The sequence below is a fragment of the Lemur catta genome, chromosome 4 (assembly GCF_020740605.2).
Source record: "Lemur catta isolate mLemCat1 chromosome 4, mLemCat1.pri, whole genome shotgun sequence".
In the NCBI taxonomy this organism is placed as follows: Eukaryota; Metazoa; Chordata; class Mammalia; order Primates; family Lemuridae; genus Lemur; species Lemur catta.
The window spans coordinates 21,679,691-21,705,100 of NC_059131.1; the positions used below are offsets into that span (position 1 = coordinate 21,679,691).

General features: G+C 42.3%; 1 protein-coding gene across 1 annotated transcript in view; it reads right to left on the minus strand.

Moving 5' to 3' along the window:
* Positions 1 to 25,410, minus strand: part of ALK (ALK receptor tyrosine kinase) — a 632,376-nt gene that overhangs the window by 402,256 nt on the left and 204,710 nt on the right. Inside the window, exon 3 of the mRNA XM_045549323.1 lies at positions 21,024 to 21,188. Within this exon, the coding sequence (XP_045405279.1) occupies positions 21,024 to 21,188 (165 nt within the window). The remainder of the gene's footprint in view (positions 1 to 21,023; positions 21,189 to 25,410) is intronic.

Here is a 25,410-nt window from a genome sequence, read left to right on the forward strand (position 1 = left end):
CTCCTCTGTTGTTTTCACAGACTGTTGTTTAAACTTGACTACAGCAATGATCACCGTAAGTTCAATGTCTCTGTCAACTAATCTAAACTATGATCTATCCTTTATGTCTACTGTGGGCCTGTCACATTGTAGGTACTAAATAGTTGTTAAATACTGGGCTCCAACGTGCTGGTGGGCTCCCAGGTGTTGAGCTTGAGTGGGGACCTATGCAGGAGATAAGGGCAGGGTGACAAGAATAGGTGGGGCTCTTGGCTAAGGGCATTATACCCACCTCATCACTCAGAATTAGAGTTGAAATTAATTCTAGCCCTGTCTACATTAACAGGACTTTTCCTGGGACCCAGAACAAAGCTAAGCCTGAGACTGGATGCTACGTAGACTTGCGTAGACTTGCTAGCTTTCAAACTATTTTTTTCTTCATTAAAGCACACAGATAAGATATGCTATGAATTTCACTCACGTAAGAGCAGCCTTCTCTTCTTCCTGAGAAGTAATGAAATAATTAAATAGAACTGCCCTCTGACCTGAAACTCCCTGCCCCACACCCCCCCCACTCTGATACATGGAGGTTTCTCATTCCCTTCCACCGTCCTGCCGCCATGCTGAAGTTCACGCAACAGCGCTCATCTCTAGGCCATTTTCAATTAATTTCCTGAGTAAAATTTCATGAGACACTATCAAACCTTTTGCTAAAATCAAGATATATTACATCTACTCTATTCCCTTAGTCTACTAATCAAAAAAGCAATCAACTTTGTCTGGCATGATTTGTTCTTTTAAAACCCATAATGCTTATTGCTCATAATTCCATTATCCTAGATAGTATTTTTTTCCTCTTAATATTTGTTCCACTATATTAACAGGGATTGAATTACTAGATGGTCGTTTCTAGGATCCCTTTTTTCCCCCACTGCTTTGAAAATTTGCTACCTAATTTCAAACTATCAACAAAATGGCATTTTCTTATTCTGTTGAATCGTAGAATAGGAAAGGGGCTTCCAGAAGTTACTTGGTCAATGCCCCTGTTTCTTCTCAAGGCTCTCGTTGCCTTTCAGAATCATTCCAGACCACTACCCATTATTCAGCATCTCCCAAACGGGAAAATCTGAGGCCTCTTTTGATAACTGAATCAATGATTTATGCATGACCTTATGCTCAGGAAGAACTTCCGAATTTCTCATCCAGGTCCATTCTGAACAAAGCTATGAGTTCCAATCCTGAATGTGCCATTTATTAATACTAGCTGGGTGGCTTTAAGCAAGTCACCTTATTCCTTTTTTTAATGGGAAGTACAGAAGGATTTTTCGAGAAAAATATTTTTAAAATGTTATAGTTTTCTTTTGTTTTTAATTACAAAAGAAATGGGTGAAAAAAACTCTAATGATACAAAAATGTACTCTCCTCTTGGATCCCCAACCAAAATTCTACTCTCCAGAAGTAATTGGCAATAATGGTTTGATATATAAACCTCCACATATTTTCTACACCTGAATAACATAACACGGACCAAAGAAAGGCCATAATATTCACATTGTTTTACAACCTACATTTTCCACTTAACTGTATATATCAATATATTTCCATGTAAGTACATATAAGATTTATTTGTAACATGTATTACTTTTGTAATTAAATTTGTTATGAATAAATCCTAGTTAATTTGGCCAGTCTCCTGTTGATAGACATTTAGAGCAGATTCCAATTTTTCTCTAGTCCAAATAATAGTGACAAAGAACTATAATAGTGTCTAAATAATTAATGAAAATCAAGTAAAGGAGGGAGAACTGTGAGAACCTGAGAGGTGCCCACAAGGGCAGGCTGCCTCTCCCTCTTCTTCTCCCCCAACCTCACCTACCAGCAGAGCGTGATGGGACAGGGACATGTGAGAGGCCCCATCCCTCATCACCTTGAAGGGTGGGATGGTCCAGGGGAGCATCTTTCTCTCACCCAGTGTGAAGTTCACCTGGGAAATTTTCTAAATCCTCCTTGGACACTGCAAGCTATAGCCAGATCCATGCTGCTGCTTACGCCCTCCACATCCTTGGACAATTCGTCAACTTCTCTGCAGCGCAGTTTATTTATAAAATAGTGGTAACCTTTCTGAGCATAACTATCTCTGCCATTTATTGAGTATTTACTGTATGCCAAACATTGTGCCAATGTGGGCATTAGTGCATTATCATGTTTCATTCTCACTAAATCCCTTTGAGGTGTTATAAATCTTATTTTTTAATTGGATTTTTAATCTTATTATTGAGTTGCAAGGGTTTTTTTATGCATTCTGGATACAATTTCTTTATATGATACATGATTTGCAAATGTTTTCTCCCAGTCTTGTGGCTTATCTTTTCATTTTCTTAATGGTGTCTTTTGAATTTTGATAAAGTACACTTTATCAATTCACAATTGATTGTGACTTTAGTGTCATATATAGTGTCACATATATATATAGTGTCACATATATATAGTGTCACATATATATATAGTGTCATATTTTCCCAACCCAAGGTCACAAAGGTTTTCTTTTTTCTTTTTCTTTTTCCTAGAAACTGTATGGTTTTAGCTCTTACATTTAGGTCAATGATCCATTTTGAGTTAATTTTTGTGTATGTATAGTACGAAGTCAGGGTCTAATTTTATTTTTTCTATGTACATATCTAATTCTCCCAGCAGCATTTCTTGAAAAGATTATCTTTTCCTCCATTGACTTGTCTAGGCACCTTTGTCAAAAATCAATTGATCATAAATGAAGGATTTGTTTCTAGACTCTCAATTCTATTCCATTGAGATTACATATATATTTGTGTATAAATGTACACAAATATATACATACACACACACACACACACACACACATATATCCTTGCTTTAATATCATACTGCTTTTATTAATTTGGCCTTAAAGTAAGTTTTAAAATCAGGTAGTATAAGTCATCTTAATTTGTTCTTTGAAAAAATGATGTGTTCATTCCAGTTTCTTTGCATTTCCATATAAACTTTAGGCTACAGAAAAAGAAAAGTCTGCCGAGATTTTGATAGGGATTATACTGAATTTATGGATCAATTTGGGGAGAAATGCTATCTTGAAACTATTGGTTTTTCATTGCATGAAAATATAATGTCTTTCTTTTTATGTAGATTATCCTTAATTTCTTTCAGCAATGATCTGCAATGTTTAGTGTACAAAGCTTACACCTCCTTTTGCTTAAATTATTTCCTATTTTCTTCTTTTTGATAATCTTGTCAATGGAATTGTTTTCTTAATTCCCTTTTGGAAATTGTTTGCTGTTAGAACATAGAAATGCAATTGAGTTTTGCACACTGATTTTGCATCTGTAACTTTGCTTAATTCATTTATTGGTTATATTAGTTTTTATTTTTTTGTAAATTCTTTTGGGATTTTCTATCTACAGGATCATGTTACCTGCTAATAAAGATAATTTTATTTTATCTTTTCCATTCTATATGTCTTTAATTTTTTTCCTTCCCTTCCTTCCCTTCCTTTCCTCCCTCTCTCCCTCCCTCCCTCCCTCCCCTTTGTTGTGCTGGCTAGGTTCAATGTTGAGTAGAAGTGATGGAAACAGATATCCTTGCCTTATTCCTCAACTTGGGGGAAAGCTTTTAGTCTTTCATCATTAAGTATGTTGTTAGGTGTGGGTTTTTCATAGATGTCCGTTTGAGGAAGTTCCCTTCTGTTCCTAATACATAGATTTTATCATAATCTTGAATTTTATCAAATGCCTTTTCTGTATCTATTGAGGTAATTGTATGGCTTTATGTCCTTTAATCTATTAATATGATTATTATATCCATTGATATTTGGATGTTAAACCAACCTTGTATTCCTAGATAAATTCCACCTGGTCATAGTGTATCATCCTTTTCATATGTTGCTAGATTTGATTTGCTTCTAGTTTGTTCAGAATTTTTGCATTTATGCTCATGAAGGATATTGATTAATGGTTTTCTTTCCTTGTGATGTCTTTATTAGCTTTAATATCAGGGGAATAGTGAGGGGCCTCACAGAATGAGAAGTGTTCACTCCTCTATTTTTGAAAGAATATGTCAAGAATTGGCATTATTTCTTCTTCAAGTAATTGGTAGAATTCACCAATGAAGACATGTGGGTCTGGACTTCTCTTTTGGTGAAGATTTTTAATTATTAATTCAAGTTCCTTACTTATTATAGGTCTATTCAGATTTTTTCTATTTCTTTAATTGGTTCTGGTAATTTGTATATTTCTGGAATTTGTCTATTTCATCTAAGTTGTCAAATGTATTGGCAAAAACATGTTTTAATATTGCCTTATAAACTTTTAATTTCTTTGGAGTCAATAGTGATGTTCCACTTTTTATTCCTGACTTTGTAATCTGCATCTTCTCTCTTTTTTCCTTGGTTGGTCTAGCAAAAGGTTTGTCAGTTTTGTTGATCTTTTCAGAGAACCAAAATTTGGTTTCATTGATTTTCACCTTTGTTTTCTATATAATTGATTTCTACTCTAATTTTTATCTCCTTTCATCTGTATGCTTTGAGTTTCTATTGATTTTCCTAGCTTCTTAAAATAGAAATTTAGATTATGGATTTGGAACTTTTCTTTTATTCTAATACAGGTATTTAAAGCTACATATTTCTTTTTAAGCATTTTTTAGTTTCATCTACATATGTTTTATTTTAACTTTCACTCAGTTAAAATATTTTTTAATTTCCCATGTGATTAATTTTTTTCACTGATGCATGAATTACTTAGAATCTTAATTTCCTAATATTTAGGGATTTCTCAGATTTTTTTTGTTGTCAACTTCCATTTCATTGTAGTTGAAAAATATATATTGTATGATTTGAATCTTTGTAAATTTATTAAGACTTTGTTTTATGGTCTAGCACATGGTCTATACTAGAGAAAGCTCTCTGTGCACTTGAAAAGATTACTGTATTCTGTAGTCATTTGGTGGAGTGTTCTATATTTGTGGCTTAGTCTGAGTTGGTTGATACTATTATTCAAGTTTTCTATATCATTTTCTGCCAGTTTGTTCTACCATTATTGAGAGTAGGCTATTAAAATCTCAAACTCTAATTGTTAAATTGTCTGTTACTTCTTTCAATTCAGACAATTTTGCTTCATGTGTTTTGAGACTCTGTTGTTGGAAGCATATACATTTATAATTGTTATAACTTCCTATTGAATTGACTCTTTTATCATTATAAAATACCCATTTTTTCTTAGAAATATTTCTTATCTTAATTTTATCTGATATTAATATAGCCACTTCAACTTTCTTACAGTTATTTGCATGATATCTCTTTTTTTATTCTTTTACTTTCAGTCTATTTATGTCTTTGAGTCTAAGATGTGCCTCTTGTAGAAAGTATATAGTTAGATCTTGCTTTTTTATCTAGTATGACAATCCCCAATCTCCTGTCTTTTTGGTTTCTTTGTACTTTTGTTCCCTGTTTCTTCCCCATCTTTTGTGCTATTATTGTAATACACATACATACATACACACACACACACACATGTTATCAACCCAACAGTATAGTGTTATAACTGTAGATATATATAATCTTAATTAATGTCTTTTCAAGATGTTAAGAGAGGAAATGAGAAAAAGGATGTTTGAGTCTTTTATATGAACTCACATATTTACCATTTCTGGTACTTTTCATTTCTTCCGTTGGATTCAAGTTACCTCCTGGTATTATCCATTTCAGCCTAAAGGACTTCCTTTAGAATTTATTGTAAAGCTGGTCTGCTAGAAATTCTCTTGGTATTTGTTTATCTGGGAATTATTTATTTTTGTCTTCATTTTTAAAAGATAGCTTTGCTGGATACAGAAATCTTCTTGAATTTTTTTTTGTTTGTTTTGTTTTTTGCCAACACTTTGGAAAGTAATTTTACTGATTTTTAGTCTTTATTGTTTCAAATATGAATTCAGCCATTAATCATACTGATGTTCCCTTGTACATGATGAGTTATTTTTCTCTTGCTGTTCAAGATCTTTGTCTTTGGTATTCAATAGTTTGATGACATATGTGTAGTACAGATCTCTTTGAATGTATTCTAGTTGGGGTTTACTGAGCCTCTTGGATGTAAAAAAAAATTTTTTTTCATCAAATTTGGCAAGTTTTAGGTCATTATCTCTTCAAAATTTTTTTCTCCCTTTTCTTTTCTCTTTTTTGGGACTTCCATTAAACATATATGGGAATACTCGATGTTGTTCCAGAGGTCTCTTACAATCTGAGCATTTTCTTTCAGATTCTTTTCTCTCTGTTCTTCAGATTGGAAAATCTACATTGGTCTGTCTTCACACTCTTTGATTCTTTCTTCTGACTTTTTAAATCTGCTTTTGAGCATCAATGGGGAGTTTTTATTTCAGTTACTCTACTTTCCAACTCAAGACTTTCCATTTTGTTCTTTTTTTTTTTTTTTTCTTTTTTTGAGACAGAGTCTCACTTTGTTGCCCGGGCTAGAGTGAGTGCCGTGGCGTCCGCCTAGCTCACAGCAACCTCAAACTCCTGGGCTTAAGCAATCCTCAGCTTAAGCCTGATCCTCTGCCTCAGCCTCCCCAGTAGCTGGGACTACAGGCATGCGCCACCATGCCTGGCTAATTTTTTCTATATATATTTTTAGTTGTCCAGATAATTTTTATTTCTATTTTTAGTAGAGATGGGGTCTCGCTCAGGCTGGTCTTGAACTCCTGACCTCGAGCGATCCACCCGCCTCGGCCTCCCAGAGGGCTAGGATTACACACGTGAGCCACCACGCCCGGCCTGTTCTTTTTTTTTTAAAGAAAGTTTTGTTTTTTCAGTTAAGTTCTCAATTTTTTAGTTATTGTTGATCATTTTCATACTTTCCCCTACTTTTTAAACTATACTTTTTGGTTGTTATTCTTTGAACATATTTACAAAAGCTGCTTTTGTGGCTTTGTTTTCTAAATCCAATATCTGAGTACACTCAGAGACAGTTTCTACTGGCTTTTTTTCTATTTGGCTTTCTTGAGTATGAGTTACATTTTGTTTCATTGCATGTATACTAATTTTTGTTATAAACTGGAAATTTTAGACAATATATTGTAACAACTCTGGATTCTGATTTTCTCCCCCTAAGATTGCTGTATATCCTTTTCTTATTGTTATTGTTTTATTTTGTTTCCTTTGTTAGTTTCGCTGTTTAGTAACTTGAATGAGCTATGTCTTTGAAATCTGGGCTCCCTGCAGTGTATGGCTGCTGATGTCTCTGCTGGTTCTTTTTCTGGTGCTTGTTTTTATTTTTAAGCCTTGTTTGTATGGGTAATCCATGTGTCACTCAGTGATCTACACCTGTTTGGACAGATGATGTGCTTAAACACCTTGAATCAGTAAGACTTCTGTCATCTATCAATATATCTGTGTGTGGGTAAAGGAAGGCCTTTAATGTTTAGGGTGTTGAGTTCTTTCATGTCTGCTCTGTATGTGCACACAGCCTTAGGATTGGTTAAAGGTTGTGGCTAGCTCAGGCCCTGCCCAGTCTCCAATGGGAATAAACACCCCTATAACCAGAACCTCAGGCTAGTGATATGCTGGATACAGAAATCTTGTAGTTCTTCTTCCACCCTGCTTCCACTCCACATGCCTCTGAGATCATCACTGTCACCTAGGACACTCCTGGGGATGTGCAGTGCCCCCCAACCCCTCCAAATCAAGTGAGCCCCCTCTGACTGTGGCAGAGAAGCTGTTGTTCCTCTTGGTCTACTCCGCTTTTGGCAGGCCCTCTGGGTTGACCAAGTTGGACAGACAGGAGTGGTGCTAGGTTAGGATACCACAGACTCCTACTGTTCTTACCTGAAGTTCAGCAGTTCTTAAAGCATAAATGCTTCTCAGATTGTTATATGTATTTGGACAGTTTTTAGAACAGTGAAATGGTTATTTTTGTCAATTTTGTTCAGACGTATAGCTGCTTTTTGAAGAAAGAATTTGCAAACCTCTTCACTTGGCTGTAGCTGGAAGTCCTGCCTCACTGCATGGATCCCGTTTCTGAAACTACCCCAGGGGTGGTTGTGAGACTTACATGAGGCAATGCATGATAAGTGCTTGCCATGAAGTAACCCACTGATAAGCACTAACAGCATCACTGCACACAGCTGAGGGGGTTGCTCCCTGCACAAGTGTGTCGAGTGAGGGCTGAGTGGGGCTGAAATTCAGCTCCTGCTATACTTGTCAAGGCAGGAGTCCTAACACTGGGTGGTGTCTATCCACAATAGAGGCATCTCCACCCAGCAAACGCACATTTTTTCCCAATTCACACAGAGGTGCCTTAAAGCCTACCTATGTCCCTGAACATTCACTCCTATTACCTTTTCTCTCCTCAACTCCCCTCCCCTTTCCTGGTACAGGCTGAGTCCTTTACCCAGAGTTGGCCCAACACTGTCACACAGATGGTCTTTATTAACATCGTGCCCTCTGGTTGTTTCTCCTCTACTTTCGTATTTTTTTCCTTTTACTTTTCCAGGGTAAAATGAGCTCAACGACTTTACTCATATAATTATCAAAGCATGAATTTTTTTAAAAAGTTGTAGGTTTCTGTCTGCTGCTCGTGGGGGTATTGGAAAGAGTATCGATAATTAGGTTTCCTGCCGAAACTCTATTTCTAAATCTCTCTGAAAGACAGAGGACCCATCAGGATCCTTCTTTCACTCCATCTGGGCACCTGGCTCCCTTCTGAGGGATACTGTGTTTCCATTTTGCCTTGGACCTCAGGAATACAGAACCCAATTGATTCTGCTTATTTTTTAAAAAAACATTTTTTTTTTCTATCACATGAGGTTTTTAACTATCTCCTCATTTAAAAAGGCTTCTGGAATTTTCCCACATCTCATAAATTTAGGCAACTAAGCTTGTTTCTCTAGCAAGCAATGTTTTTTAAATATATCCTTATACATGCGTCACACAGAAGGCCGACAGGTGTCTGGATTTGTTTTTATCGGTAGGGCGAGCCCATTAGCTTGCATGGCAGCCAATTCTGCTGGTGCTGCTGATCCTGCTTCAGGAGTTGTAGATGGGAGGACTGCGTTCGGCTCTTGAGGAGAAAGAGGTTGAGGAGGGAAGAGGAGCAGAGGCCGCAGGGATAGAAGAGAGAAGGAAAAACAACAGACAAGAGAAAGGAGCGAAGCACTCCCATGAGGGTGGACAGTTACGGGTGACCTCTAGGACTGCTGACCCAAAGCAACTGAGTCTCTTGCCTTCTCTAAAATCCTCATGTTGGAAGCACTCATTATTTTGATGGCTCTATTTTCTTTATATTCTCAGTGCTGTTGGCCTAACTTACAGTTAAAGGCTCCAAGTAGGGTATAATCTGTGTTTTAAGAGCTTGGACATGGGAGGGATGGTGGTGGCTCTACTGGGCTTGCCCACACAGGACTCTTGAGCACACCCTGCCATAGGACAGATGCCTTAACACATACAGCGTCAATAAATGAGGAAGAGTTCTTAGTAGAGGTAGAGTATTTAATCAAAGGAATTATACTTTATATTATAAATGTAATATTATAAATACAATATTTGTGTAGCAGAAGCAATATTGGAGATGAGAGGATTAAACAGGGGCATCCCAAGCATTGTTGTGGAAGTGAATTTAATGTCTATCTACTTCAGTACCATGGCACTATACAACCAGAAGACCATTCTCATTCTGGTCACCTTGCAATAATTCCTTATTCCCAGCAGGATCTTTCAAATACCTTTCCCATTGCCTCCAGGTGCAGACAATGCTGATCACAGCAGAGAGAAGGAAGTTGCCAAAGACAACAAGTGCTGGTCAGGGTACTCCTGAGCAGAGGCACAAGGAGCTGCTGCACTATGTATGCAACTGGTTTTATTAACAAGAAAACCTAGCACTTCGCATATATCCAAACAATAACAGCTTCCATAAAAATCAACCAAGAAAGATCCAATATCCAACAGATGTGCTTTGATTAAGCACGACTAGTAATCAGTACTGAGAGTCCTAAAGCAAGAAGTGGAGAGAATCAAAGTAGATCATAGTGCATGAGATGGGAATAGCGTGGATGACAACCCAGGCTGAAGGTTCTCACCAATCCCTTTGCAGAAAGAGCTGGACTCTGAGCTCACAATCTCCATGCATTCTTTAGAGCCTGCTGCAATCCCATTTGTAAACGTGCATGGTTGCTATCTCAGGTGAGAGCTCAGTCATTGTCAGCACATTCTTTGTTGTGTCCAAAATTCCTGAGTCTAAAAACACCCCTAGATATGTTGTACAGATACTTGGGCTAAAATAGCCTCCTGTTTTGTAGGGTCAAGATTCTTAAATCAAGATTGAGCAGAGCCATTCATTTTGGGCAGCTCTGGCTGGGATGACTGCTGTCAGATGGGCTACATGTCACTCTGCTATGCCATTTTCCTGTTTACCTAAGGGTCTCTTATGCATTATTTCAACGGATTTTTATAACAAGTCAGGAGAGGGAGCCACAGAGGTAAAATGATCCCCAGATCTCTCTTTAACTTGCACTGAACCAGTCCTTCTCCATACTGAATGAGTAAAGATTATCTCTCCACTCTAAGTAGAATCATAGTATAGTTATCCCCTTTCGAGAGAATTTTATTTTATTCCTCTTTGCAAGGTCCTGGCTTTCCTTCAAATCTCTTCAAGCATAAATTCAGAGTGGTTCATGGCTTTACTTAAACAGAGTCCATATTTCTTTAGGATGTGTCTTATCTGAATTATTTGATATATAGAAATCAGTGAGGCTAAAAAGTCTAGATAACACTAATAAAAGCTTCTTAATAAGAGGAAGTAAGGAAATAAAAAAGACAGTTCCACATACTTGTACAGAGTGTCTTGTCCCACCCACTCGATTCTCCAATTAAGAAACCGAGGCCTGAGGTTACATGTCAGCCAACGGTTGAGCTCTGCACTGAGCTCCTTCCATCTCTAAAAAGGCAGGGCTCTGAAAACAGCTCAGCTGCTGGCGGTGACCTGATTCCACCTTCTCACACAGATTGCACACCATGTGGCCTGGATGGATTGCAAGGTTTAGGCAGTGGCTGCCTTGGGCAGCACCCATCATGCCGGCCATCTGCAAAGAAGACACAGGTGACAGTGGGCTTCCCAATACTACTCTGAAGATGCTGCACTTCCAGACACCCAATGGGTATAATCTGGTTGTGTCACAGAAGAGAGTGAGACACCCCAGCATCACTAGCATGTGTGCAATGCCCTGAACTTCTGAAGGCACTGCCAGACATCTGATGGCGGAGACTCTTGCAAAGGAGTAGGCCTGGGAAACGTTGTGCTTTAGGAAGACTTTGGTATAATGGCAAGAACATGAGATTCGGTGCTCAAAAACTGGAATCAAGATCTGACTCTGCCATATACTGGCTTTGGAGGTCAGAGCCACTTACTTCATCTCTCTAAGCATCTAATGATAGGTCAAGAAATACTTAATGAATGCCTATTTTATACTATGCCTTGGGTGAGGCTCTTGGGACATTGCAATAAATGAGAAAGTCCCCATTTCCTCTCTTTGAAGCTTATGAATTAGCTTTGGTTTAGCACCTGTAAGTTAGAGATGCCGATAATACCCATCTTGCTGTGCTGTGAGAAGCACTCTGCAGTCTGTAGCTTCTGCCTGTTCCACCTGGGACTGGACACAGGCTCGCTCCTGAGCCACTGGCAGCCTGCCCCAGGCCCTGTGTGTGTGGTGTCATGGCCTCCTCCTGCCACCCCAGACTGGAACCTCACAAAACTGCAGCCTGGGCAGCTGTCCCAGCTTCCTTTGGGCTCCCACCGCAGGGGAAATTGTCATCTCACCCCAGCGCCACCATTTCTAGCAACGTGCCTTCTCCAGGCCCTCCCTGGGGGGCTTTCAAGGGTTTGGCCTCACAAGAGCTAAACCTCCAGACACACCTGCCTATTTCCGGTGTCAGCTCCTGCTGAAGATGGATATTTCTGTTTCATTTCTGTTCCACAGAGATGCTTATTCTCATCACAGTGGAGGGGACAAGAACTCATTGGACACCTTCTACAGTAACTAAAGTCAGTTTGTCTTTAAGGCCCAGTCAGGCCTGCAGGTCCTGCCCCTTCCAGCATGGTGCCCATGTCAGCTCTGGCCCTGGCCCAAGAGCATATCACTTTCCACCTGAGTTGGTCAAGACCAGCCGTGTTATTTTCCCATTGCTGCTGGAAACTCAGTGGCTTAAAACAACACAAATTTATTATCTTGCAGTTCTGGGTGTCAGAAGTCCAAAAATGGGTTGGTTGGTGGGGATAACTTCCCCCTGGATGAGATTCTGGAAGAATCCTTGTTCTTTTCCTTCCCAGCTCCTATAGGCCGCCTGCATTCCTGCTCTCACGGCTTCTCCCTCCATCTTCCAAGCCAGCAGGGGAGCATCCTTACATCTGTCTCTCTATGACCTGTGCTTCCATCCTTATACTCCCACTCTCACTCAGACGCTCCTGCCTCCCTCTCACTCATCAGGACCCCTGGGATTCCACTGGGCCAGCCCAATCATCCAGGGTAAGCTCATCTCCAAAGTCCCTTTTGCCGTGCAAGGAAACACCTTCCCAGGGTATCGGGACATCTTGCAGGGTGGTTATGTTGCCGATCACACTAGTTTTTAGCGCTATGCTGTGATCTCTCCTCAGGCTCCCTGGCCCCAAGGAGCTTACCCGACCAGTGCAGCTGCTTTCAGGGGCCAGGAGTTCTCTTTCCTTCCTCCAGAGCCACATGGGTTTCTAGAGGCAATCCTCCCATCTCAGTGCTGCCGCCCAAAGTGTGACCTGGGTCACAGAGCAGTTCAGATTCCAGAAACCACAGCCAAGCCTTGGGGAGTAGGTCTGTCTCCCTGGGCAGGGGTGGGGGGGGTATTTCTGTGCCTCACGGATTTGATGCCAGGTATTTAGCCATCATTTGTATTGGATATGCCTATCCCTGTCTTACAGCAGAGCAGAAAATGGCCTTATCGACCATCTAGTGTAAGACCCTTACCTTACAGATGAGGAACCCAAGACCCAGAGAGGTACAGTGATGCCCGTGATGGCAGAGCTGGGACCAGAGCCAGGCCCTGCTCCCCTAGCTCCACTGCACATGCTCAGCTCCCCACAGCCCTGTGTGCAGGGCCGCAAGCTTCAGTTCAGGAGGGGTAGTGTGTTCACCAGGCATCTATAACCCACTCTTTCCCAGGCAGAGGCAACCCCCAGGATGCAGAGGAGGCAACAGTCTGGGAGAGGCCCCTCCTGACACTTCACTGGAAACCCCTCCCCTGGAAAATCCGTCTCTGGAGCCCAAGCTCCAGCCGCCAGGTTGGTCCCAGATTTGCATTAGGAGGAAAGAATCACAAATCACAGCTTGCTGATGTGATTGCTCAAGGGTCAGGATCTGAGGCCCAAGGACCTCATTGCTCGGGAGACAAGGGACACATTTCCACAACCAGAACCAGAGAATGAATGTGGCCTTTCTCGCTGAGTTCCAGGAGAAGGTCAGGGATGAGAGGCTCTACAGCCACCCAGTGACCTTAGTGTGATGAGGAGTCAAGCTCAAGTGGAAGCATGAGCACCCAGAGCCTGCTGGTGAGTCTGCAGGAGCAAAGATTGAACTGGAGCATGTGTGTTCCTGCTGCTCCTACTCACATGCTGCACTTGCTCCCTGGGTATATTCCAGAACCTACTGTGCATTTGTTTGCCTCAATTACCCCTTCCCACCCTTTGAGGATAAACCAAGCAGAAAGCCAGTGGGGGTGGGGTACTCTGGGCTTGTGAGTCGACGCCAGCTGCCGATGGCCATGCTGTACCCAGGGCAGGCAGAAACCTCCCTGCCTGTCTGCTTGTCTGCTGCCCCCCAGCCAAGATTCTGGGTTGGGCTTTTTTAGTTGTTGTTATGGCATGAAATGGTTAACAGTTCTTTTCTCCAAAAGTCTAACATAATGCAAGTGAATGCAATTTCAAATGAGAATTTTTGATCCCTTTGTGTTAAAAAATAACAGCATATTTTATCTTATTATAAAAGCAATGCATGTTCTTGGACTCAAGTTTGAAAATAGCAAAAGCACAGAAGAAAATGAAAATCACTGATAATTCAGTCTAGAAATAACTTCTACTATATTTCCTTACAGACTTTTTGCTTTATGTACATATGTAGTTTTTCATTTCATAAACAATTTCTATTATACACATCGTTTAACTTGTTTTTTTTTGAAACCTAATAATAGGCCTTGAATACTTCCCCATATCATTAAATAGTTTTACATAGCATAAGTATAATGGTGGCATACTATTTTAGGTATGCTATATTTTATTTATTTAACTAATTCCTTATTTGGGGGCATTTAAATTATTTCTAATTTTTTACTGTCATAAACATTATCAAAATAGCTTTTTAGATAAGCTAGTAGGAAATATTAATATTTGGTTGCAACGTTGTACCTTACGTACATCAGCAGAAATGGAAACAAGAATTTCTGTAACGATATCTTTTGACCTTTGAGAGCTAGAATTGTTAATAACATTCAGCTGAGAAGTTATTTCTTTCCTCTCCTAACCATGTAGATTCTGAGAAAAGAAGATTAAGGTCTTTGAGACTTAAGAGAGAACAGATGGGCTGTGCAGCCTTCCAGGTGAAGGAATACCTGGCAAGGAAGCCCAGGTCCTGGGAGGGGAGAAACCTGCCCCAAAAAGTTCTTTAAGGGACTAGAAAAAGGGTCAGAGACATCAATAACCCCTGGACCAGACTGAGATGCCTCAGTGAACCAGAAAGTCTGAGTCCATTTATAGAAGACCAAGTGTCCTACGGTGGTCTCCAAAGTGTGGGTACAATATATTTATTTTTATCATAAAAAGGAAGAAAGAAATTTAAGCTTTGCCATTAATAATAAATAGTATTACACAATTAGATGCACATGCATGCATATAATTGACGAATATAACATAGAACGAGCACATGCTCAAAAATATTTTACCAATGGACATACAATAAAATAAAGTTTAGAAACCATTGCCTTAAAGTGGAAACTTACCCACAGACAGAGCAGCAAGGGAAGGGAGTTTGGGGGATGCAGAGCCTGTAGATACTTGGCATGGATAGTGCTAGTTTGGATCATCCGGTTTGGAACAAGTGAAAGGAAAGGAGCATTGTTCTGTCCCAGGGTGTGTGTGTTTGTGTGTATGTGTGTGTGTGTGTGCATTGTGTGTGTGTACCACCAGTCACTCCAATTTCATTTTCCTTTTATTCTAGTTTGCTTACCTTTTTTGACTGCTCCCCTAGCATCAACATCCTTGTAAAACCAGAGGTCTTTGCTAAAGGCTGCTCCTACAGGCCAAGCGAAGTGTGCAATTATTGACTCCCATTAACCAGGTGACCTTAGGGTGACCACTGAACCCTGTGGGCTATAAATATGGGACTTGAAGCCAACAGTAGCACATTTCACTCTGCAGTGGTGCAGGGCAGGGATGACGGCAGTGCTTTCAGGCTAAAGCTCAGTGACTCTCCAGCCCTGAAGGTCCTCCCATCTCCATCTTAATGACAGCCTGTCCTCAACCATGAGGACACCTCCTTCCCCTTCCTCATTTGTGGAGCTTGCTCTCCAGAAAGAGTTACAAGCCATTCACAAGCAGGTATCAGAAGTCCCAGACAGTCAGGGAATGAAGGCTGCAGGCAGAAATGGGTGCCTGATGCCAAGTATCACTGGGTGAAGGGGGAAGTGCTGGGCAGACCTTTATCACTCCAGCTGCCTATCAACAACTCCCAAGGTCAAGAGTCAGAGGTGAGACTCAGAGCCAACTCAGCCACTTAGCTGCACCCTGCAGTGACTGTGGCTGCAAAGGAGGCTGTACATTGAGAGAACTTTTCTAGCAAGCCTGCACCTGCAGCTCAAAAGGTGGCCCAGGTTCCTGTTACTCCTAGGTTGGAGTCCACTTAAGAGGTATTTAGGGGCTTTTTAAAGAATTTAAAACTCTGGAGTGGGGGAAGGAATTGGAGGAAGGATGAGAAATTGTGGCATTAATCTGGGCTCCTCTGAACCTGTCTCAGCAGGCTTCCTAAGGGTCTGAGAACTCACAGCCCCCAGGTGCAGGGGATCCACACACTGATCCAGAAACAAGGCGGGGAAAATCAAGGTACAGTGGTTTGAATAGTGACCAAAAGATATGTCCAAATCCTGACCCCTGGTACTCCTGAAGATGCCCTTATTTGAAAATAGGGTATTTGCAGATGTTATTAAGCATCCTGAGATGAGATCATGCTGGACTCAAGGTGGGCCTTAAATCCAACAACAGGTGTCCCTGTAAGAGACAGACTTGAGGCAGATCCATGAGGATAAAGCCACATGATGGTGGAGACAGACATTAGGGTGATACATCTATACGCTAAGGAATACCAAGATTGCCAGCAACCACCAGAAACTACGAGAGAGGTCTGGAATGGATTCTCCTTTGGAGCCTGCAAGAAGGTACCAATCCTGTCGACACTTTGACTGCATACTTTTGGCTTCCAGAACTAGGAGAAAATAAATTTCTGTTGTTTTAAGCCACCCAGTTTGTAAGAATTTGTTAAAGCAACCACAGGAAACTAACACTCAAGGACACAGCAAGAGTGGCTCAAAAGCCTGAACGACTCCATTCCGGTGCCTGCAGTCCCCTGGCCACCTGTGGAAGCCACCTTCGCCACCAGGGGCTCCAAGACAGTGCTTTTTAATCTTTTGAAAACAAAGCCGTCTTGACGAACAGAAGAATCTCAGTAGCAGTGCTCCAGCCAGACCCTCCACCAAAAGCAAAACAAAACAAAGCAAAAACCTGGGAATCGGAGCACTGGAAGAGAGCTGTTGACACAGGAAGAATGTGAAGCTTCTCGCCGCAGAGACTATACCCACCTTCCTGTGTGTGCACAGGCGTGCGGGCTCGGCCGGGGGCTCGGGGAGGGGCCGATAATGTCTTGTGTTTTCCACTTCTGAGCTAGGGTCATGCTAAAGAGCAAAATCTTGTCTTGCTGGAGAAGAAAAACATGTTCCCTTGACTGCATTCCAAATCGCCAGAAGGAGTAGACATCAAACATGCCCCTGACACTTCTTAAAAAGTCACCAAATACCTCAACCTGATGGTTCCTCAAGATTTTATTAATTTATAATATTGTGTTCCATCAAAATGATCACTCTTTATTATCTTGCTGCCCTGAATTGTATCTCCCTTATTATCCTCAGCGACAGAGGCCATAAATTAAAATCATCTGGAATTTATACTCTTACAGTTCATTATCTATGATTGGTATTATCTCGCCGCCTTTTGCTGGCCCTTCTATATCCCCTGACAAGAAATACTGCAATCTAGTCTAAATACCATCCCACCAATAAACGCTGAGTTAAAAAACCACAACAAAACAGGGACTTCCCTACCCCAAAGGCCACCTCATCACTCCTCCTCACCACCAGCGTCCTTTCTGCCAACATGACAGAGAAACTGCCGCTAGAGATTTGGGAGTTGGGGTTGGAAGGTGGGTTCTTGCTTCACCACTGTGCAGAGTGCGCTTGTCGTTTTCTCCCTCACCCTCATCTCTTTCTTTGAAGGTCAAGGAACATTATTACATCAGCCTGTTTCATGAGGAACAGCCCTACTTCAGGGAACAAGCAGTGATGTAATGAATTGACTCAAAAAGTGATGAGATACCCATTACTGAAAGGGTGTCACTACAGAGGGAGGGGAGTCCCTGCAATGGCTGGGAAGCCAGTCCCACTGTGTCCACAACTCATCAATGCCATGTGAGTATAGATCCCTCCCTCTGACCCCAGAGAAATAAGCACAAGTTTCCAACAGTGGCAAGACTCCCCCAAGTTATATTTGGATGTGCCTGTTCACCAAAGAGCTTGGTAAAGGAGACTGGTGTGTCCACAGTGGCTTTTGCTGTGGTTGTTCACGCCATCACCCACAGTGATGCTACATACCTACTACCTCGTGGTAAGAGCAACAGCTTTCCGGAGAGATGGAAGTTGACAACATTTGCTTAAAAATTGGATATTCCAGTCTCAACTGATCCATCTAATGGGAATAGGTTTCAGTCAATGCATGTACTGACACTTGGCATGCTGCTTCGCAAAAACATCAAGGTGTCACTATGTTTCCACACTAAGTTCCACTAAGGAACACTAAGAAGTGAATATTTAGTTTTCTCTTCTTTCCCTCCTCTCCCTCTTCTTATTTGTTTTCTCCTAGCACTCAGCGTAACATGCGTGGGCCAGAGATCACAAGATGGAGGAGGAGAAACAGGTCAGACAATGGAATGCACAATTTATTGGCACCATTTAAAAAATTTTTTTAAAGCATCAAATTTCAGAATTATAATGTCTGACTCCACAAAGTTTGTGGAATTCAAAAGAAGAAAATTGCTACTTATTCCTCTCTCTTGATCTCACTGAACTATAATCACAATTCAATCCCTAGAATATAAATTCTTAAATAAAATCTACCTTGACCAAAAATACATATTTCTAGAGGTTTGGTGCTGGAATCCAGAGATACATTTGGTGCTGGATGAATGGGAGCAAGTCTGCAAGTTGTCCATGTCAACAGTGCAGCAATACTAACTAGGACTCAGAATCACCTGAGAAACTTATAAAAAATAAAACAGCTTCCATGGAAGTTGAAGCTACAACGAGATACTGTTTTTCATTCACCAGATGGACACAATGATAAAGTCTGACAATACCAGGTATTGATACAGGTATGACCATGGGGAGGAATACTAATAGGCCACCAACGGGAGTATAAATTGGTGCAACCACTTTGGAAAATAGATTGGCATCACCTAATGAAATGGAAGATGCACTGGCCCTCTGACTCAACAGCTCCACTCTTAGTTACATGCTCTAGATTCAGAAGCTCTTGAACATGTGCACCAACACAGATGCACAAAAATGCTTATCAGAGTGTTGATGATAACAGCAGGAACCCAGACACAACTCAAATGTTCCATGACAGTAGAAGAGATTGCCTATGGCCACACCATCCTGAATGTTCCTGATCTCATCTGATCTGGGAAGCTAAGCAGGGTCAGGCCTGGTTAGTACTTGGATGGGAGACAGCAGAAGAGAGAAACTACAGTATTTTCACACAGTGGATTCAATGTAGTACCAAGAACAAATGAACCCCAGCTACATGTATCAAAATGGACAAATCAAAAAAGTATGATTCCATTTATATAAAAGGTTGCAAACATACACACCTAATCCATATGTTGTTTGGGGCTATATTCTTAGGTGTTAAGGCCTTAAAGAAGAGCAAATGAAGGACAAACACAAAATACAGGACAGTGGTTAGCTGGGAGGGGAGGGAGAAACTTGTGATCTAGGTGGGGGCAGAGGAGGCTGTAAAAGGACTCAAATTCTCAAGCTTGGTGGTGAAAATGCAGGTGTTGGTTTATTGTAATCTCTAATCTATGCATATATGTTGTATCTACATTTTTGCTCATGCTAGCTTTCATAATAAAACTTTATACAGATTCCTAGGCTCCATCTCAGATCTACTGAATCAGAATCTCAGGCAATGGGGTATAGGTAGTACTTTTGATAAGTTCTCCAGAAGATTCTGATGTGCTATTGGGTTAAGAGCTACTCACCTATCCACAGACACACCCTATAGTACATACCACTATCCTGGTGAATGAAGCTTAAAATACAAATCAAGGTCAAGAAATCTCAAGGGAACCATAAAAACAGAAAAGATCAGCCCAGGGGAGTGTGTAGGAAGGAAAGACATCTGTCTCACTGTTCTGTTGTGACAGGATAGAGGATGGTGTGCAAGCCCAAGAGCAGTGGTTGTTGTTGTGCCACCTCCACCCTCCTGCATTGCCCTACCAGAGCCCTGTACCTGCGAGACGCCCTGGTAGCATGAGCCCTAGATCATCACCCCCCAAGAACTTGGCCATAGAGCAGGCTCTGGCCACTACTTTGGTACAAAGACAGACACATGACATGGTAAAAAGTGTCCCTGTCTAGGACTCATCACAGCAGGTGTCTAGACCAGGACCCATACACACAGGCTGTGTGATCTTGGGCCAGTCACTCCCCCTCTCTGAGTCCTAGTTTTCTCATCTGCCCTGCCTCCCTTATAACATTGAAATCCAGTGAAATAGTAAAGTTGGAAGTGCTTTGCAAACTGAATGTCCGGTAAGCCCATTACCATTTCAATTATTACCTCTTCCTAAAAACCAGAAACATGGGCTGTCAGTGCTGGGTCAGTAGAGTTTTCCGGGTCCAGGAAATTGGGAGCCCTAAGCTTTGACTTCAAGAGACCTGAGGCTGGACTAGGGCCTAGTGCCTCCATGTCCCTGTCTTAAAAACTCAGCAAATATTTAACAAACACCCACTACTTACTCAGAGCCTACCTTTTCCAGGCCCTGTTAATTCAGAAGAGGATGTTCAGAAACAGCTTGGGACTACCAAGCCCCGTAGGAAGCAAACACGCAGTCTGAATATTCATGAATGGCTTTGCAACAAACATTTAACCAGTTCTACAATACCTTCCAAATTCGGATTCCCAGATTTAGCAAATGAAAATGCAGGACACTCACTTACATTTGAATTTTTTATACATTTGAATTGTATAATTGGAATAGTTTTTAGTATAAGAGTGTTCCAACCATATCGCACGAGACATACTTATACTAAAAAATTATTTGTTGTTCATCTGAAATTCAAATTTAACAAGGTATCTCATGTTTTATCTGGCAACCTCATTTCAAATGGACTAATAGATCAGCACTTTTTCCTACATCTTACATTAGGAAGTCTGCATGGAAGAGAATTATGAAGTCCTATTTCTATTACTTGGTAAAAGAGCAAAGGGTTGGACTGATCTTGAGATTGGACTTGCATCCTCCCCTTCCTTGCGTGGCCCAAGAAGCCATGCAGAGGTGCAGATATTAAGAGCAGGTTCCAAGGGAAACAGGGCAGAACAGGGGTGAGGAAACCTCATCATTTCAAACAGAGACAAACATTCCAGCCTGGTCCTGGCCCACCCAGGACACTTCCAGAGGCCTCCACCCCTTACCTCTGGGCATCTCCTTGGAACGCTCTGCCTCGGGCCCATCCAGCAAGTCCATCTGCGAGGCCTCCTCCGAGGGCACGTGGCGCCAGGACCAGCTCTGGTTCTTGAGGTCGTGCAGTGGAGGGGAATATTCCAGCTCGCAGGGGAAGTCAAAGCTGCACTCCAGACCTGCAACGGCAGTCCAGGGTCAGCGGAACAAACTGTTTCCCAAACATGGCCTTCCAGCCCCCACCCCTCCACTCCGGAAGGTTGGCCTTCATTTCACCCACAACCTCCACCCCGTCCAGACAGGCCAGTTGTCAATTCTTATAGGACTAAGAGAATAAAACTTGTCCTTTCCATAATTCACATGATGGGAGGTGTCTTCAGAGAAGGCAAGTTAAAAAAAGAAAAAAAAAAAAACAAGAGCTACCAGGGTGGCTGGGACACAGCTGTGCATCACGAGGTGGCCGGAGACCCAGACAGGGCCTGAGGTGCGGAGGGCAGAGCCTGCTGAGAAACCTGAGAGGTCGGAGTCCAAGTCCGACTCTGGCATTTGCCAGCTGGGTGACTCCAAGCAGGAAAATGAATCTCTCTGGCCCTAAATTTCCCGGTCTGCACATTGGGATGATAATTTCCTCAAGTTTGCTGTGAGAACTGGTGGTAAAATGTGTTACGAATAAAAACGAGCCTGGTCCATAGTTGGTGCTCAGGGAAAACCCTAGTCAGGCCCTGTCCCGTCTGGCTGAGAGGAGAAAGGCCAGAGGGAACCAAGTTGTGGTCATAGTCCTGTTTCACCAGCCCTACAACCTACCCTTCCGCCTCCCCTCCAGGGGAGAGGCCGAGGCTGACAGTGAATCTGGGTTTATTCTCTCCTGGGGAGGAGCTGGGGAAGGTCGTAGGGTGGCAAGAAGGAGCTGTGCCCTGGGATGTTTATGGTCTTTGTGTGGGCTTCTCTGGGGGAATCGCCCTTCTGTCCAATCACTCTATGTTTTCCCCACTTTCAGGGTCCCCAGCTTCTCTTTCCCTTCCTTACTCACTGTCTGTTACTCAAAGCATATGGTAGTCTCCCAGAGCTCACTGATGATTAACAGAAGATGTGCCAAAATGCAAATCATTCGGCCACCTTTTATCTTATCCTGTCTCTCCCCAGTCAAGGGGATTTGAAAAAGGAGATACCGTGATAGACACGGACAGGGTATGTGGGGAGTTTGGTTTGGGTCCAGGCTTGGCCAGTCACTTCTCATGTGCAGACTTTGGTTTCCTCATCTGTAAAACAAAGGATTTACAGACTAGACGGTTCCAGAAACAAGCACCTGGGGAAAGCTGGGTTCCAGTCCCAGCTCTGCCACTGATTTGCTGGGGACTTTGAATAAGTCACTTCACCTCACTGGGTCTCAAGTTTCTCAAATACAAAATCTAGATCAGATGTTTTCTAACATTTCTTCTTGATTTGGCTTTTTTAAGATTCTAAAGTGCTCGCTCTCAGAGGGTTGTAGCTAATTTGATAAATCAGTCTTTGCGGTGGTGCTAATGGGTGCTAAGTCGCAATTAGTGTTTATACATTTGAACAGCTGCTTCTGGGGCTGCCACTGTCTTGACTTCCAAGACAAGCCTGGTGTGGGAATTTCAGAATGCAGCGGGGCACATTCTGATGCAGGCAGCCAGTCACTGGACTGTCTTTTAACGAGTGCCTACAGTCGTAGGCAGCTGGCCCTGCCCAGGAGCGAGAGTAACATAATTCCCATTGACACTAGCCAAACTAAGTTTAAGAGAGAAGGAAAAAAATCCTTCAATTATATTTCTATTAAGCATCTTTCTGCTTCTTGGCCGGTAGAGATTTAAGTTCCCCAGCTGCTCTCTGGGAACTGCCATCGTTCTGGTCCTAAGGTTAATATCACTTGCCCTTTCGCGATTTAGACAATTCACCTTTATAATGGCAAGCTGAAATTGGTAGCTCCCGCCTTGTGTGAGCTGACATGCCACTTGCTGCCCACATATTTTAACAGCCTTGAAGACTTTCTATTTGCTTCTGGGGGCTGAGCTGTTGCTCTGGAGTTGGTGGCTGGGAATCATAGGCTGCCTTAATCTTCAAGACGTGCTTAAAGGCACCTGGTTTTGATAGCAGATTACAAGGAGAAAACTGGTTCAACATTTTGTACTTTGCAACACCAAAGTGACCCTTGTAAGGAAAGGCATAGCCATTGAGCATGGCTCCTCTGGGGCGGGGCAAAAAGATTCATCCACGTTATGAATGATCACGTCTGAAGAAAGGAGAGGAAGCTACCAGCCACCCCCATCCCACGTGGACAGCTATCCGTGCCTTTCCCAAAGCTTCAACTTCTGCAACCATCCTCTATCTTAATTTTTCTCGTCCAATTAAGGATGTCCTACTTTCTGCTGGGGACAGAGATGGGGCATGTGAACTCAGACATTGCCTGGCAAATGTGCCCTATGTGCATACTAGACAAACAGACAAACAGGATATACAATCCCTGCACCAAGCATCATCAATTCTGGGATCTTTGAACTCTGGAGAGTCATAATCGGTAGTATTTGGGCCAGATCCTGCCTTGTGACACAGGTTATGCAAATGCCCCATCATTAAATGAGTTCGTTTTGAAATTCTTGCTCCAAGGCAGTCTCCTTTTAGCTGTCAAAGCTGTACTCTCCGGCTCTAACTAGGAATGGAGTTAACATTACTGCTCATTTGGGGTAAAGCTGAATGGGGTTTTCTACATTCTAATCTAATTCTGTATAAAACATGGAGACACAGGTTTTTCTCTCCCAAGCTAGCCTTAGTGCCTTTTGGGTGATCGTACCTGGGACTTGTCTTCTCTGACAACACCAGGTTAAGTCTCTTTTTCCGTGAGCCTTTTCTGAGGTTCTAGACCTAGTGTGCTTTTGAAATTTCTTGCCTTAACCCTCTTCTGACTCAGTGTCTGTGAGGTAGGAACTGTAGAATCTATTTTACAGACTCAGAGTGATCAGGGGTTCAGTGAAGTGCTCGACCTGAAGCAGCCCCATAGCAGAGGCAGGTCCACACCCAGGGGAAGGCACAGGAAGCCAGGGACAGTGCTGGGTGTTTTTCTTCTATCCCTGTATTTAATCAACATTAAGAAAGGTTGATGTTGTCTTCTCTCTACAGGGGAGGAAACTGAGGCTCAGAAAGTTTACTCTACTTGCCTAAAGATCAAGGGTCTACCCTGAGGCAGAACCAGAATGTTACCTAGGGTGGGACAATGATGAAGATCTAGTGTTTCTCATCACTCCTCCACAGCTTCAGAATCTAAATTTAGGACCAAAGATTAAAATAAATAATATATGACGGCCGGGCGCGGTGGCTCACGCCTGTAATCCTAGCCCTCTGGGAGGCTGAGGCGGGTGGATCGCTCGAGGTCAGGAGTTCAAGACCAGCCTGAGCGAGACCCCGTCTCTACTAAAAAATAGAAAGAAATTATCTGGGCAACTAAAAGTATATATAGAAAAAATTAGCCGGGCATGGTGGTGCATGCCTGTAGTCCCAGCTACTCGGGAGGCTGAGGCAGTAGGATCGCTTAAGCCCAGGAGTTTGAGGTTGCTGTGAGCTAGGCTGACGCCACGGCACTCACTCTAGCCGAGGCAACACAGCGAGACTCTGTCTCAAAAAAAAAAAAAAAAAAAATATATGAGAAACCTAGGAAGTGTTTTATTTTTGTTATTCTTAGACCCAAGGTGTACAAACTTTACATATCTGAAAAGGCTTCTCCACTACCCTAGGGGATATATCTATATTTTCTCAGTATCAGACCCATTTTGCAAAGTGACCATGACCTTCGGAAGGATCCAGAGAATCTGACCATTGAGCAACAGCAATTAGAAAGAGATACACATTTTCTAGAACTTGCTGATCACATACTTGACATCACTGCTACCTACTTTCTTGTCTCTTCCATCATGGAAGAAAGATAAGGTAATGGAATCTTTTGGAAATGGTTTGCCTGCTGAGAGGAGTGTCAAGTGCTATGAAGAGAAAGGGCTCTGGCAGAGAAGCGAGGATGGTTCCAGGCTCAGTCCTACACATAGCAGCCAAGGGATCTCAGCAGGTATTAATACTTCCCTTCCCTGTGCCTGTTTCTTTGCATCTCAAAGATGAGAGAAATGGAGCCTGCACCCTCTACAGCAGTGGTCCCCAACCTTTTTGGCACCAGGGACTGGTTTCATGGAGGAAAATTTTCCACAGACCAGGGGGGTGCAGGGGACTGTGCAGGGCTGGGGGTAGCGGAGGTGAGCTCAGGCCGTGATGTGAGCAATGGGGAGTGGCTGTAAACATAGATGAAGCTTCACTCACTCACCTCCTACTGTGAGCACACACCCACCCGGTTCCTAAGTTTCATGGAAGATAATTTTTTCCATGGAGCAGGGTGTGGGG